At 45.5% G+C, this 16,942-nt stretch overlaps 1 protein-coding gene across 5 annotated transcripts in view; it reads right to left on the reverse strand.

The window, feature by feature from the left end:
• The window catches only part of ADCYAP1R1 (ADCYAP receptor type I), a 978,825-nt gene that overhangs the window by 373,699 nt on the left and 588,184 nt on the right, over positions 1-16,942 (reverse strand). For all 5 annotated transcript variants that reach the window (XM_086940899.1, XM_086940897.1, XM_086940898.1 and 2 more), the window contains exons 9-10: positions 16,205-16,358; positions 13,039-13,099 (exon numbers count right to left, since the gene is read on the reverse strand). In XM_086940899.1, the coding sequence (XP_086797025.1) occupies positions 13,039-13,099; positions 16,205-16,358 (215 nt within the window). The remainder of the gene's footprint in view (positions 1-13,038; positions 13,100-16,204; positions 16,359-16,942) is intronic.

Below are 16,942 nucleotides of genomic sequence, written 5' to 3' on the forward strand. Positions count from 1 at the left end.
CTATTTGCATCGCTGCAGACCAAACAGTGCATAGTTTCTTTTATATAATCAGCAGACCTGTAAATAATGAAGGTTTTTTTGCTACCTGTAAGGCCATTGGCCAATTAGTACATAATTTCTGCAATTTAGTCAGCAGCCATGTAAACAACTAAGCGTATTTGCAACTTGCCTGGCCGCTGGAAAAACAGTGCATAATGTCTGTTATTTAGCTAATCGCCGGGAGAATACTGAAGTTTCTTTGTTATTTGCTTGACATCTGGCCACATAATACATAATACCTGATATTTTGGCACAGGCCAGGTAAATAGTAAAGTTTATTTGCCATTTCCATGGCTACCAGCCCATCAGTACATAACCTCTTCTACGTAGGCAGTGGGCGAGTAAATAGTGAAGTTCCCTTGCTATTTACATCGTTTCAGGCCAAAGAGTGCAGAATCTCAACTACTTAGCCAGTGGTAAGTAGTGCAGCTTCCTTGCTATTTGCACGGCCACCAGCCAACTAGTGCAGAATCTCTACTACTTACCAGCAGCTGGGTAAATAGTGAATCTCCCTGTTATTTGCTATGCCACAGGCCAAATACTGAATAATCCCTACTATTTAGCGAGTGAATGAGTAATTAGCAGAGAAAAATTACTATTATGTAGCTATTAATAACCACCACCTAAAACAAATATTTTTTCAGATTATTAGCCACTGATAAATGTTTGGCATATATATTTTAATAGGAATGTGTGCAATAAGAATGATAGTAGAGAAGCAAATATATATGTCAAACGATCAGTTTTGGCCTTTTAAAATGTCTGGCATTAAATTGGACACTATCTTGCCGCTTCCATTTGAAAATGTCAGGCATATTTTAATCAGGGCAGGGCTTTCTTTCTGTTGTTTGTTTTGTATTAATGAATGTGCTGTTCCTAACCTTCAAAGGCCAATATCAGGCATCCTGAATTGTATTCAAATGTGCCTGTACATTGGTCTTCACATTATTATGATTTCTAGACTGGTATTATCGGGTGTCTTGTTATAGACAAATGTGATATCACGGTATATTAGGATGTGGAGCAGCACACTCGGTATTTTATTAATGGAGTGGCGATGCCCGCTGCAAAACCTCACCACAATCACGGCCGGACTGGGAACCATAAACAGCCCTGGCAAGTTTTGTCATACCAACCCCCCTACACACCCACACCCACACACTGCATAGAGATAAAGCGAAGTGAAGTGAGGAACCCCAACTACTACTTGACAGGTTTTAGAGGTTTGTCACTCACTTTTTAAAACTGGGGAAAACAAATGCATTTACAGTGGCGTAGCTAGACCTTTGGCCACACATGGCGGTACCTGCGTTTGCCGCACCACGCCGGCCGCATGTAAGTGCGGGGGGCCGCCACCCCCAAAGCTACTGCTGCCATGGGCGGGCTGCCCCCCCCCCTTACTATGCCACTTTGCATTTAGCAACACAGTATTTGTTATATTATTGTTGCATATGTTTTCTCTCTCAATACTCCTTTCTTTTGTCTTTTCATTATTTCTTTTAATCCCACTGATTCTCTAACTACAACATCTCAATGACTACCGTCTAGCTCTTCCTTTCTAATGTTCCCTCTTAGTTACTTTTGTTGTCCTTCTACCGCCCCGATTATTTCTTCAATCTTTCTTCTCTCCTTTTCTCTCTACCCGTCTTCTTTCCGTTGCTTGCCTTAACGTCTTTCTTCGTTTCCTGGATAATTCTGACTCCACATTTGCTTTTTTCATGTTTACTCATTCTCCTTTCTTTCTTGACCCTTTTTCTTCCTACCTTCCCTTTCTACTTTCTCCCTTGTCCTGTTACTTATACCACCTTTGTCACTCTACCTTTTTAGCCCTCGCTTCTTCCCATGTCTGTGGTCTCCTTGGTTGTCCCCCTCCTTTACTCAGCACACAGGTGACTGGTAATGATCTGTATATGTGAGAGGAGTGGCTAGCCAATCGTGTGCCTTCTCTTGACTTTTATGTAAGTGTGTAGCATTTAGGTATTAATAAACACACATTGATACTGAGTTCATTTAAATGCATACTTTGCTCATTTAGAGAGCAGAGGTCTCATGCACAATGCATTCAACACAAGGATTTATATTTACATGATACTTTATTTTAATGAAAGATTTTAAAGGGCAATAATGTTACCTGGACGTTACAAATATTAGATTTTTCTCTGTTAAGACCATGATGCGTTTACGAACTTGCTTCACCAGCACCTAATGACTGAAAGAACTGAAGCTAGTCCGCAGTGCCATTCACCAAGTATTGCCCTCATAGGTTCTCATTGACTGGGCACTGGGCTGATTAGCTGCCAGGTCAGCCCAGTACAGCCAGTCTCATGGAGCTCCGTTTGTTTTTTTCTGCATTGGCTGCTGAAATTACTGCCTCCATTCGAGTCCTTTGGTGAGAGCAGCCGCCGGCAGGTGAAAATTGGCTAGTGCACCAGGCGCAGCATGCCTAGGTAAGAGCAGGGGGGCGGGTACCGGGCGGTGTAGGGGGAGTCGACAGATGATGGGATAGGTAAAATGAAAAAAAAAAAAAAAAACACACACCATGCGCTCGCCACATCGCAGAGTCGGAGTTGAGCCGAGCGCAAGGCATGTGGCTTTATTATTTTTTTAATTCAATTTTATCTGGCCCGTCATCTATCAACATCCCCCCTGTTCCGCCCCACTGCTCTTACCTGTGCCGGTCACACCTACAGCCCACAGAGGAAACACCAGATGCCCGGTCCAGCCAGTCCGGCCCTATCTACCCATGACCTCCTTCTCCATGGATTCCCTCACTACCACGCTGCAAATGGTGCCCCTCATCTGTCCATAGCTCCAGGCTTACATTTAATATATTTTATATTGCTACTCATTCCAATGTAATGTGTCACAGTGCATTACGTCACACGAATATTATACATGATAGGAGGTATTATTTGTTACGAGTGCTGGTCTGGAAAAACGCAAACTCAGAATTCAAAATGTAACACAGTGGCGTTGGCGGGAACCCGTTTTAGCCGTCTTAGGCCCATGAAAGGTTGATGAAAAACAGTAAGGTTCTTAACACCTTGGCTGCTAGAGGTTTTCCCCTGCGGCGCTGCATTCTCTGATTTCCCATTGCTCATGACAAGCTCAGCTCGTCATAAGCACACGACCAGTGTACTGCAGCGAAGGGGTTGAGATATGCTGCATACCAGTCAACTCAAATAAGAGGATGAAGTCAGGCATTTAAGAGGGTGATGCTAATGGGATGGGACAGCACTAGGTTGGCCAAAGCACAGGGTGGATATGGGGACAGCGCACTCCATAGGGACATGTATTACTCCCTGAAATAGGGACACCAGCAGCAGTTTTAGGCTGATGGCACAACATGCAGCCTAATATCCAGTCAGTTGGACACTCCTGAAGCTTTACACCCCAATCAGTGTTGAATCCACTGCAATATGTGACTGCTGTAAGTTCATGCCTCCTGGAACCTGACAACACATATATTGCCTTATATCATGGGAACCAATTACCCCTCAAGGTTCTTACAGTCTACGGCCTGGTTATCCCCTGGATTCCCACCCTTCTATAGTCCTACACTACTCTGCAGCCTGGAAACCTCAGCAATCTGTTGCCCTTGAAGCCTTATTGTGTCACTCTCAAGTCTTGCACCCTCCCGCAGGTTGGCACTTTTGTTATCCTTAGTCATGTTTGTAAATGTCCCATTCATTTTGTCCCACATGAAGCTCCTCCCATAAAGGTGCCCGAAACTCCTACAGCCTCACACTCTCCTACAATCGTGTATCTCCTGTAGCCTCAATCCCTCCTTCACATTTGCACCCCACGTATTTGGAAAGGGGCGACCACTCGGTCCCCCCGAACGTATGGTTGGGGGCCCGGATCCTCCCGGGAAACCATTTTGGGCGGGGGGCGTGCCTCGGCTGGTATGCCCGAACGCGCGTAGCCGGGGCGCGCCTTTTCCCGCCCAAGAGGGGTTGTCCTAGACACCTACACCGATGGCCACGCCCAGTAGGCGTACCGGCGGAGGGTACACTCCCTCCCGAAGAAGGATAAAGAGAGCGGGAATCCGAAGAAGCGTCCTCTTGTTCCTGTGCTTGGAAGCTGCACCCACTCGTTGCACGTGAGCCCTCGACGGAACAAGGAGCAATTTTGAGAACTTGTAATTCTTGTGTTTCTCTTTCAGCGACTTCGAGGCTAAGGATCCAGAACCGTGTTGATCAACTTGGATCAAATATTCGATAACAATGCCTGGCAAGAGGGCAGGAAAGAAGTCCGAGACTGACCAGATGCTTCGCATGCTGGTAAGAGATATGGCGAGCATGAAGAACCAGATGGCTGCGATGAACAATCCGGGTAAACCAAAGAAGGTAATAGGCCCGGCATTGCCGGGAGTTGCCCCCGAGGGTAGGGGGAAGCGGGTCAGGAATAGGGCGGCAGGGGGGGTGGTTCCGATCCCCGAGGTACCCCCGGCAAGCCCTGCCATTCCAGTCGAGGCCCCGGTACCAATCCCGGACGCGGGTCAGCCGATTCCGGTTGTGATTACGCCCGCCAACGAGGAGGACATGCCTCCTGAATTGGCCGCCCAGTTGGCCGCATGGCTCGGCAGAAAGACAGGGGGTGCTCCGGCACCTGGAGACACGGCCGAAGAGGCCAGGTTACTAATGCAGCAGTTGCGGCAGTCGCGAGATGCCGCAAAGGCGAATCTCCCTCTTGTCCCCCCACAGGTGACCCCAGAAGGATCGCCAGCTGGTGTCGGAAAAACAGCGGGAACAACAACCGAGCCTGGTAAGCAGGCATTGCCAATTGCGGGGGAGGGCTCTTTGCCCTCAAGACGGGAGAGAGTGGTTCAACATATCCCGTTGGCCACGAAAGAATTGATATGGGCTGACAAGTATGTAAATATGTTTTCGCTGCTGACTGACCATCGCGAGATGGAGTATGCTAAGACGCAGAAAGAATTGTGGTACCCGAGTGTCTGGCGAGCCAAGATGGCGGGATTCAGGGTGGATGAGACAATCACAAATTGGGCCAAGGCCTTTGCGATGTTTACTGCAATTATTGTGGAATGTAAGCCCGAGGTTTTGCCTGAATTGTCTTGCTATCAGGCACGAATAATGGATTTCTATGAAACATATGAGGGGAATGAATGGATGGGTTACGATATGAAATTCCGTAAGGCCAAAGAGTACAATTCATCTCTGACGTGGGATTGTCTCGACTCGATTTCTTGGCAGAAGCAGCTCCTGCCGGGCGCGACAAAGACGTCCTCGCCAGGCGGGAATGGGTCGGGGTTTTCCCGCCAACAGCCCGCTGTGCCCTTTCGAGCGGGCGCCGGTGGCGACCACCAAGCAAAGACTGGTGGGAATGGGGGAAAGAGAGGGGTCTGTTGGAGCTTTAACAGGGGCAATTGCACCAGACCACAAGGGACATGTAAGTTCAGACATGCATGCGCGGGTTGTGGGAATTCCTCGCACCCGGAGAGTTCATGCAGGTCCAAGAATGGCGGGTCGGGAGGTAGAGGAGGGTCCAAACAAGACTGAGGTGGACCACTGTGTACCGTTACCTACCCCCGTTGATGTCATGGCAATGATCCCCTGGCTAAACAAATACCCTGATCATGTCTCCGCTGGGGTGTTGAGAGATGGATTCTTATATGGTTTCCACATCCCGGCGGGGGATTTTCGTGGGGAACCACTTTGTAGAAACCAACTATCGTAAATACTAAATAGGTAGAGGGATTAGGCAAGGGTGCGTTCTCGCACCCTTGCTGTTCTCCCTTTTTATAAACAATGTCGATCAGTTTTTACAAGAGTCTTTTGCTGATGCCCCCAGGATAAATGGTAAACAAATACCCGTCCTATTATACGCGGACGACGCGGTCCTGATCTCCAGGACCGCGAATGGGCTCCAAAAGCTAATCGACAAATTTAATGTTTTTATTAAAGGCAGAATGCTTAAAATTAATAAAGGTAAGACTATGACTATGACCTGCGGGAAGAAATTAAAGAAAAGTAAGTCATTCTTCCTTGACGGGGATAAACTTGAGTCTGTGCAACATTTTTGTTACTTAGGCATTACTTTCTCAGGGGATGGGAGATGGGCAAGTGAGCAATCCTGTATAGGCATGAAGATGATTAGAAATACAAACTGCATCTTCAGATTCTCTTCCAAACTAGGGGGGCGTAGAATAAGGGAGATGATTTCTATTTATAATTCCAGGTGCATGTCCTCTGCCCTTTACGGTGCAGGGATATGGGGATATAACTCACAGATCGCCCTCTCCATTCAGCAGGAAGAAAACAAGTACCTTAAACGCTTACTATGTCTTCCTGCCTCAGCCTCCAACGAAATCATTCATAGGGAGCTGGGCATACACCATGCCACAGACTTGATTGCACTACGCCCCCTCTCCCTCTGGCGATCCATCTGGGCCAAAGAAGAAACCAAGTTTACCCAGGAATTAATTTTGGACTGTATTAAACTGGATCAGCACTTAAAAATCCCCTGGCTAAAACACATTTTTCACTGGTATAATTCCCTTTTTGGTCAAGATATTTTTAAAGACACCCCAACAGAATCAGTTTTAACGAAGCGTGACCTTAAATCCACTTATATGGATCATGCAGATGGGATTAGAATGCAGAGGTATGCTACACAAAGTACTTTTAAATTGTACCTGGAATATAACCTAAATACAGGATCCCCATCATACCTTACTTTCGTCAGTATTAATTCCCATCGTTTTGTTCTTGCACGCCTGAGGCTGGGCATAGTCCACCACTTGGTGGCCTTCCCCACTGTAAAGAAGCCGGGGTCTTGCCCGTGCCCATGCGATGGGAAATCGAAACAGAGTATCTGCCACTTCTTACTACTTTGCAACTTTTATACTGGTTTTAGAAAGTTTTATCTAAAGCAACTATTTTTAGAACACAGTACGTGTGATATAAGAGCTGCAATGCAACTGTTGTTTGACCTGTCGTCCCCTAATATATGTTACCGTGTAGCCACCTATGTCCTTAAATGTATCGGGCACAGGAAATCAATTATTATATGATCTCCGCTGGTAAAGATATCTATTGACCAACTGTGAGCTATCGCCAAACCTTTGCATTTCTCTTATACATGATCTTCTGGTATTATTATGTTTTTAGATCCCATATCGATTGTTCCCTTGGCCATGTATCCCTCTAGACCTACTTTTTAAAAACTTTTTGTATATAATTGTTGCCAAATACGTAAGAGATTTTATAGACATTGCACTTTAGTTACCCTTGCACATTTTTGCACATACTATTGCACTTTATGCCCAGTTCAGGCCTTTCTCTTGTTGCTGCTAAAATACGTAAGAGACGTTATAGACATTGCACTTTAGTTATCCTTGCATATTTTGCACACACTATTGCACTTTATGCCCAGTTTAGGCCTCTCCCCGACTGATACTACCTCATTTGGCAAATTTTGCACTAGTTTAAAAAATTGCTGCTAATACAACGTTCTTTTTTTGTACTTTGCACATACTATGTCACTTTAGGCCTAGCATAGGTCTCATATTTTGTACCATCTATTTGTATGCTGTATCAAATGCTAAAATGACTGCTATATATAAGTGATTATTTTTAACATGATATGTCTTTGCATTAATTGCTAAATTGCTGCTAAAATGCTATGTCCAATCTTTGCTTATTTTGCACACATTACCGCACTTTATGTCCTGTATAGGCCTCTTGTCTAGTATTATCCCACTTGGCATGCCCCGCACCAAATGTTTATATTGACGCTATACCTAGTGATTACTTTCTTCTTCAGGTTTTATCTTGATTGGCTGTACTAATGTATTAATGTAATTTGTTTTAGCATGTTTCATCATTCTTTAATCCTTTTCAAAAGTGACTTCAATTGTATCTATGAATGTTGCTATATGGTTGTACTTGTACAAACCGAATAAAGCATTTTGAAACTGAAACTGACTCTGCATAATTCAGCGGTGGTGGAGAGGAAGATTGCAAAAGAGGTTACCCTGGGCCGGGTTGCGGGCCCATACCGGCACCCGCCAGTAACAAATTTCATCTGTTCCCCGTTAGGAGTGGTCCCCAAAAAAGACCCGGGGGAATTTAGGCTGATCCACAACTTGTCAGCTCCAAAGGGTCTCTCGGTGAACGATGCGATTGACCCGGGAGTTTGTTCGGTGCGGTATGCATCCTTCGATGATGCCGTCATCATGTTGAATCGCCTGGGGCCCGGAGCGCTGATGGCAAAGTCAGATATCGAGTCAGCGTTTCGGTTGCTTCCGGTACACCCACAGGATCAGCGTCTGTTAGGCTTAGTGTTCCAAGGACGTTACTACATGGATAGATGTATGCCAATGGGTTGCTCCATCTCTTGTGCTTATTTTGAGAAATTCAGTTGTTTTTTAGAATGGGCATTCACCGAGGCCACTGGGCATAGCCATGTTATGCATTACCTAGATGACTTTCTGTTCTTGGGGGCAGCCGGCGACACAAAATGTGCGCAGGCGTTACAGGACTTTTGCATCCTCATGAGGGAATTCGGAGTGCCATTGGCACCAGGTAAGACGGTTGGACCAGCTACTTCACTGGAGTTTCTGGGAATTGAGCTCGATTCTGTGGAGGGATGTTTCCGTTTGCCGGTAGGGAAGGTAGCGAAATTTAGGGCTTCCCTGGAACTGTGCCTTAGTAAGGAGAAAGTGACCCTGCACCAGTTACAGCAAACAGTGGGTCAACTTAACTTTGCCCTGAGAGTGATACCAATGGCCCGCCCCTTTTCACGCTCCATTGCACAAGCTATGGTTGGTCTCAAAGAAGGACACCACCGCACGAGACTGTCTACAGAGGTTCGCCAGGATATGCGCATCTGGTTGGCATTTCTGGCGGACTTCAACGGTCGAGTAGTGTGGAACAAGCCGCCAGCGTCTTTGGACGAGCTGGGTTTGTGGACTGACTCGGCGGGGAGCGTGGGATTTGGTGCCATTTTTGGTTACCGATGGTCGGCGCAAACATGGCCGACATGGTGGCACACCAGCGGTCTCAAAAGTAACATTGGGTTCCTCGAGCTATTCCCTATTTTTGTGGCTCTGATGGCATGGCTGGACGAGTTCAGAGATCGCTCTGTGGTATTTTGGTCTGACAATATTACTGTTGTTGAATGTATTAACAATCAGGCAGCACGCTGCAAGTGGATCTTGAGATTGTTGAAGGAAATTGTACTACTTTGCATGAGACTGAATGTACAGTTCAGGGCTAAACATGTGCCGGGTGTACTGAATCATGCGGCTGATGCACTCTCTCGTTCACATATGCAGGCGTTCAGGGGTTATCTACCTACTGCGGAGCTAGCGGCGGCACCGTTCCCCGAAGCACTCTGGCTACTCGGTGCCCCGGATTACAAGACCTCGTGGCAGCAAGCTTAGCCCCCAGGACGAGGAAGGCATACGAACGAGCGTTTCGTTCCTATTGTGCATTTTTGGGTCCGGCAGGGGATCAGATATGGGGTCAGGAGGATTGCTTCCTAAGGTTCCTGGTAGCACTGCACAGGGAAGGCCGATCAGCGGCAACGGCCAATAGACACTGGGTGGCCATTTCATTCATGGTGCAGGTGCATGGCATCAGGGACACAACAGCTTCCTTTGTGGCAAGAAAAGCCCTTCGTGGCTGGCAGCGCCTTGAGGGGCGTAGGCAAGACGAGAGGCGCCCGATTGGTTTAGAAAGGTTGTCCCTGCTTATGGCGATACTACCCACTACACGCTCCTCCCAATTCGAAGCAGTTCTGTTCCGGGCCGCTTTCGCATTAGCGTTCCATGGGGCTATGCGGGTGAGCGAACTGGTCGCAAAGAATAAGAAAGACGTGGAGGGAGGCCTGTGTCGGGATCACATCCTAATTAGGGGTGATTGAATGGTAGTCACGATAGCTAAGTCCAAGACTGACCAGAGAGCTATGGGAAACAGTGTTGTTGTCCAGCGCATGCGAGGGTCCCCCACGTGCCCGATAAAGTGCATTGAGGAATATTTGGCGCTGAGGGCGGATACATGGGGTGGGTGTTGGCTGAGACACATCGATGCCACCCCACTGACAAGGTTTCAGTTTCAGAGGGTGCTAGCACTGGCAATCGCAGCGGCGGGCATGGACCCGAGCGATTTTGGGACCCACTCCTTTAGGATAGGGGCTGCTACTGAGGCTACAGCCAGGGGTCAGAGTGCTGAAGAGGTGAAACAGTTAGGACGATGGTCCTCGAATTGTTTTAAAAGGTATGTGCGATTGCACATGTTGTGAAGTCAAGTTACATGCACTCACGCTTCTTGTCTTCTGTTTGATTTACAGTTTCGCGAGCATGTCATGCGGGGCGGAATTTGCAGTCGACCCAGCACCAGGGGACCAGCGGTCAGAGATCACCTGCTGAGGAGAGAGTGGTGTGGGTCGTGGGCCACTCATACGTGAGGCGGGCCGGGGACGTATTCAATGCAGGTGATGTGACTCACGCAGCTGGGGAATACGGGTACAGAGTGACCTTCCACGGAAGGGGCGGGCTCTGTATTGACCAGTTCGAATCTTTTGTCGAGGGACTCTTAGGGCGGCTGAGGTCACCGCCATCTGTAATCATAGTACACCTGGGGGGCAATGACATGGTGACACTCGGTAGGCGAGTATTACTCGAGCGAGTTTTGTCTACCGTTAGCTGGCTGGCGAAAAGAATCCCGGGGTGCACGATTGCATGGTCCCACATGATTCCCAGGAAGGTATGGCCGGGGGGGCCTCTCGGTGTCGGCACTGAACCATTCAGTAAAAAAGGTCAACAACAAAATTGGTAGGTTGTTTCGCTCGGCGCAGTTGCACAGTATTCCGCATGGGTGTATTCGGGGTGATCACATGTATCTCGATGATGGGGTTCACTTGTCCCGGGAGGGGAATGTCTTACTCATAGGAGACTTCATAGCATGGCTAAGGGGTTTGAGGAAGCATGACCTTTAGGAGGAGTTTGTGGGGGGGGGCGGATAGCCGGTCAACTATCCGGCCTGTGGCGGTAAGGTCATGATCGGTGAGCAGTAATTTCAAGGTCCCTAGAGGGGGTGCCACCCACTATGGATGGGAGCGCCCGGGGGGAGGAGGCCATTGGCCCCTCCCACGGGGAGGCGGCACCCACTAAGTATGGGTCGCCTAGGGGAAGACGGCCATAGGCCCCTTCCAGGGGAGGAGGCGGCTATATGCCCCTCCTACGAATTTCCCGGGGCCCGGATATCCGCGACGGCGGATGTGATAGACAGTGTGGGGTGGGAGGGGGAGTCCACGCTGCCTTCCTACAGACACCTCACACAGGTCCTCGGACGACCTTTAAGATGGCGTCGAGTTGAAATGGGGGGCCCCCAACAAGACAAGGGAAATTGGAGTTGGCACAGAGGGTACAGTCCTCTACGCGGCCGCCACTCACACCGTGAGGGCGAGAGTTTTGGTAGTAGGGATCTGACACCGGTTGCGACCTTGCCGTTGGCCCGTAATGCTAGGATGTACAATTTTAATTTAGAAAATATGCATTTGCAGGAAGTTAGACTCGGCTAGGAAAACCTTTGTATTAGAGATTTGTTAAGGTTAGCCAATGAACATGTCTTCATCGAAATGTAATAAATGAAAATTGTACATGGTATGAAACTTTTATTTAATGTTTTAATTTTGTTTCATATTTTAATAAATACGGCCGGGAGGGTAACTCCCTCCCGCCTTCCAAAAGTTCAGAACTGCGTCCGTCTTCCCATCCTTGGGGATTGTGTTGGGAGGAGTTGTCTCAGACATGTTTCGGCGTGCTGCCTTTCTCAATGAGAAAACCTGCTAAAATATGTCATCCGATGATTGTTTGGCTTCTGAGTTCTGTTGTTGCTTCCCATTGGTGGGTTCACAGCCTATGGGAGGGCTACAGTTCGTATGGCAATGATTGCACAGCTGCGTAGCGTCTGGCACACCCTACAGTCTCGTATGCAATGGAAACTTCAGCCCTAATTAGCCTCACTCCAGCTCTTGCAGCTTTGGGACCCCCTTCTGTCTTGTAATTGTTGGCAGCTTGATACCCCTACAGCCTCAGAACCTCACACGTTCATAACCTCCAGCAACTTCACCCCCAACCACAACTGCTTCACAAAGTCCTCCTCAGCCCAAAGACCGGTACCACAGAAATGTTCATGGTCATGCTGTGCACAAACACTACCATCCTTTCCCAGCTGGAACAACTGCTGCAGTAGAGGAATACGTCCATACTCTGGTGCAGTCACATGTAAATTCCAGCAAGAATGATGCTGCATCACTAATCCGGCCACACTACCTACTTCTGCCTCTGTAGAACAGTGCTTGGATCTTGGCTTTCATGCAAGTCAGGAGTTCACCAGTGGTGTTACTGATCACACTGCTTGTGTCCCCAGTATTTCTCAGAACTGACAACCCCCAATGGCTCTGCATCCTGTGGGAGCACTCAGAGCATCCATGACAGGCAGCCAGGCCACAATCCAAGGGACATCTTAAAAGAGTCCCAGCTGGCAATTGCCAGCAAGCAGGAGTTACTACTCAAATCTCAGAACCTCAATATCTGACATAGGGTCAGTTCCTTTGAAAACTAGCAAAATCCTTGCAGTTTGCATGCAGCTTTTTGAATCCCATTAATAACAGTGTTGGCAGTGGCACAGGTGTCTGTCTTTTATTTCCATGACGAACAACATCGTGGAAATGAAAGACGTATAGCAGCATTTATTTGGGTCACAGCGCATGTGGCCGGGAGGCAACAAACTTGGCATCTGGTTTGGCGGCAGCGGTGGCACCGCCCTAAAATTGGCATTGGTACCAACCTTGTTGTTTCTTTAGTATGCTCATAAAATTAAATGTCAAATGTGAATAATATATGACTGAGATCTTTGTTTTCAATATCTAATATACAGCACCCTGCAACTTGGGCGGGAGGAGCTCATGCCCAACCTAAGACAATTCATCATTAAATAAGTGAATAAAATAACTTGAAATACTTACCCAATGTTATCAAAATGAAGTCTCAGAACGGCCCATATTGTGACACATATGGTAGGTGTACCTGCAATAGTAAGATGGAAGAATAATCAAAAAATCCATTTACATTACATCATTGCTACCACACGTGCATATCACTGGTGGATCTGCAGAAGGCTTGCTGTGGTATTCTATTAACGACAAGCAGTCAGGACACATTATGATCTGACCTCTTCTTTTAAATAAGTGAAAGGCCTATAGGGTAAATTCCCTCGGCAATATGAGAGTAGCTGCATTGTGAGTTGTTGGCGATTTTTTTGCATGCTGCAGGAAATGGCGCTGATCCCAGACTAACTGTGAAGAGGCACTAACATCCCAGGCCTGCATGTGTAGTTCAGCACGTGCTGTGAGGTAAACCCTATAAGTGCATCAGAAAGGAAACTTATCTTGTGTATTCTAAAAAGCAGTACTTGATTGGCCTAATGCGAGATGGGAGGGCACACATTAAAGAGCAGTTTTTATTGTTTCACTGATACACTGCTAGACAGATTAACATTTCCAAGTTGTTCTCGAATCCATTTGACATTGCATTTATGAAATACCATGTGATAGGGAAATGCACTGTCAAACGGGTATTTACTGGCATTGGGATTAGACAGTTTTGGGCTGAATCCACAGGAAATGCCAAGAGTTTGCACTACATTGAAGTGTGTCAGGCATTTTTTCTAAATCCAATTGCACCCGGATGTATTGAGAAAAACTGAGAATGAGTCTTATAACTAGACCTACAGGAGGCCTGGAATTATTGCACAGCTCTCAATTTTACTGAAGCTCCTTTTTGGGTGTTGAATCTCAGAAGGGGGAGATGTGGATGAGCAACAGGATTACTTACTGCAAAAGAGTTGTCTAGTGTGGCACAAAGCCTGTTGGCAAACGCAAAGGCTATTGAACACAATGTTGTTCATCCCAGAAAGACAGCAAAACCTGTCCAGGTGATTATGAACACAGACCCAACGAGATTTGCCTAATTGAAGCCCCACTAATGCATTTGGGAGATCTGTAGGTGAGTTAAAGAATATTTGGGTCAGCAGAAGAGTTCCCATGGTAGAGCTAGGAGGGTATAGCTTCTTGAACAACAATTCTGTGCAGAGCACCAGTTCGAAGAAAAATACTGGGGGACTAATTAGCATATGCAAATCACAATGACATCACAGGACTTGACATCACAACGCACTATTTTACCTTATAAAATTCATCACTTACACCAAACGGACCTATTTTTTTTTTAAACAACCACTTCACATATCAATGCAGAAATGAAAAAATTCTATTTTTGTTCGTTTTTATTAATCACATACAAGTTATGCACATATCAAGGAGCAATCGAGCTCCGAAACTGTATACACCTGAAAGATACACAAGTTTTTGAACATACACGTAGAACTTGGTATGGCATTTTTAAACTGTGTTTCGAGAGTAAACAAAATGTGCTAGGTGTATATTTTTGAACATTAAATCTTGGCGTTATTTCATGTTTTTTCTGCTGGTGTTCTTTTTTCTATCTTCAAAGCACAAAAGCGCTGCACATTTGCAGTTTCTTAGGTTCTAGAAGGGTTAATGGGGTGAAGCTCTCTGTCTCCTGTCAGATAAGTGACTCAAAGACAATTCCTCCCACTGGGCCTCACTCACAGATAAAGAGGATGCTGCCAGTGCAAAGTTGGTTTAAACACCCCGCACACGGTTACATGCATATTGTATTTGTTAAATGCAACCAGCTTTAATTTACTTCAGTGGCACAAGGAGGCACCTCTCAGCTTCCTTTACTATTGGATAAGGGGAACAGAGTCCTCTCATTAAAAATAATGGAGGGACTCAATAAATACACCCACATCCACCCCCGACATGAGTCCTAAATCTATGGTACAAGAAAGAGGACCCAGAGTGTCTGATAAGAGGGTGGCACTTTGTTCTTTGATAAAACTTCAGTTTTGTCATGAATGAAACTTACAGAACCCACATGCATCATTGAGAATTGCATTCGCAAGCGGTGCGAATCGCAATTTTCGGCCGTTTGCGAATGCAATTATCAAATTTGGGATGCATCATGCTTTTCGCAATGTTAGGAATCGCAATCATGTTGTGATTTCTAAAATTGCGATTGCATTTAAGAAATCGCAATTTGAGATTTCTTAAATGCAATGCATGAACATTTTTAATTGAGAATTCGCAAATAGGAAGGGGTAAATTAGCATGAAGTTGACCTTCATGCTAATTTGCGAAAACTTTCAAAAATGCATAAAAATGCATTTTTGAAAGTTTCATGTTACACACACACATGTCCTTGGGACATGTGTATGTGAAACTTGTTCTTAAAGTTACATTTCAGGATTGCAGGGGGGGTCCTTTGGACCCCCCTCTGCACCCTTGAAAATGCATTCATAAATTGCGATTCTCAAAATGCTAATCGCAATTTGTGAATGCCTTCCCATTCATTCCTATGGGCCTCTTGGCCCATAGGAATCAATGGAAAGGGATTCCTTAATTGCGATTTGCAAATTGTGAATCGCAATTAAGGAATTTTTAGAAATCGCAAATAAAAATGCGATTTTTTGATGCATAGCAATTTGCGATTTCTTAATTGCGATTCCTTAATTTTCGTAACTAAGAAATCGCAAATGCTAACTTTGATGCGCTACCCCAACACAACGGTGATGGATATCCCGTTGTTTGAAATATAAATCCCATTATATCGTATGGGCGTTTTCTTTTCGGCTGTGGGACCTTTGTGAAGGAGTAATCCGTCCATCGAGATCGAAATAAGGCTCAAAGTCTTGCCAATATTTTGTTTTTAATGGTTCAATAAACTTATTTGCAATGGATAAAACGAAAACAAGAAAATACAAGAGTATAGATGAGATAAAAACATAGTGCCACATGAAAATTAGAAAATGAAAAATTCTGATAAATGAATAAAATTGGAATTGACTCAATTATAAAAGGCTAAAAGTAGTTTCTTAACCTAAACCAATAAATGCTGCTTATTTGTGTACCTTTAATCAATCACTATTGACGTTATCGGACTTTGATATCACAATAAAGTCCACTATGATGCACGGTATGAAAAAATATGCGAACAAACTAACAATCCATTCTTTATAAGACAAATGAAAAAGAATTGATCGCAACTTACCCCAGCCAATGATGGTGTACCAATAGAAATACCTCCTCTCAGGGAAAAAGGTTTCAACAAGCAGAGTAAAGAGGTATAAGCCTTCAATAAAAAGCCAGAAATAGTTCGACATGACACAGTAGTGGAAAAATACCATCACAGCTTTACAACCCACCTAAAAATACAAAATAAAGCAAACATCGTAAGTTTTGGAAATGGATTCTATTTGTGAGCAAATAATGATGACATTTAAAAAAAATTATTAATAGAAAGAATAGCCACTCTGTAGTTATAGTTAGGTTGGCCAGAGATCTGTCTTTTTTGGATTTTTGGCCCTTGAGAACATTGCACCGTTTGTAGAATGTCCGCAAAAGTTTGCAGTCCTGCAGCCCCTATTTCATTCTTGGAGTTCTCAAAGTTTTGTGGCTATTCGTAGAGAGGGTGCTAAGGAGGAATGGGGGAGGGCCCAAAATGGGCATAAAATCAGATGCATTTTACATAGCCCTTTGTATTTCACGTAGTGCAAAAAAACATCAGTTGGATTTTGATGAAAATTTGTGTTGATTATGTATTATGATTGTACCGATGATTCTGTGGGAATCTTCCCAGAAGAAGGGAAAGTATTTCATACGTTGTTTAGTGTTTTAAATGTAGGTACACACGTGGTTGCAGTAGTACAACGGTACTCCCAAGGTCGATTGTGATAAAAATCATTAGCTGATTGGTTAATGACTGCCTTTCCAAAAGTAAAAGGCAGTC

Source organism: Lissotriton vulgaris, chromosome 10 (assembly GCF_964263255.1).
Source record: "Lissotriton vulgaris chromosome 10, aLisVul1.2, whole genome shotgun sequence".
Lineage (NCBI taxonomy): Eukaryota > Metazoa > Chordata > Amphibia > Caudata > Salamandridae > Lissotriton > Lissotriton vulgaris.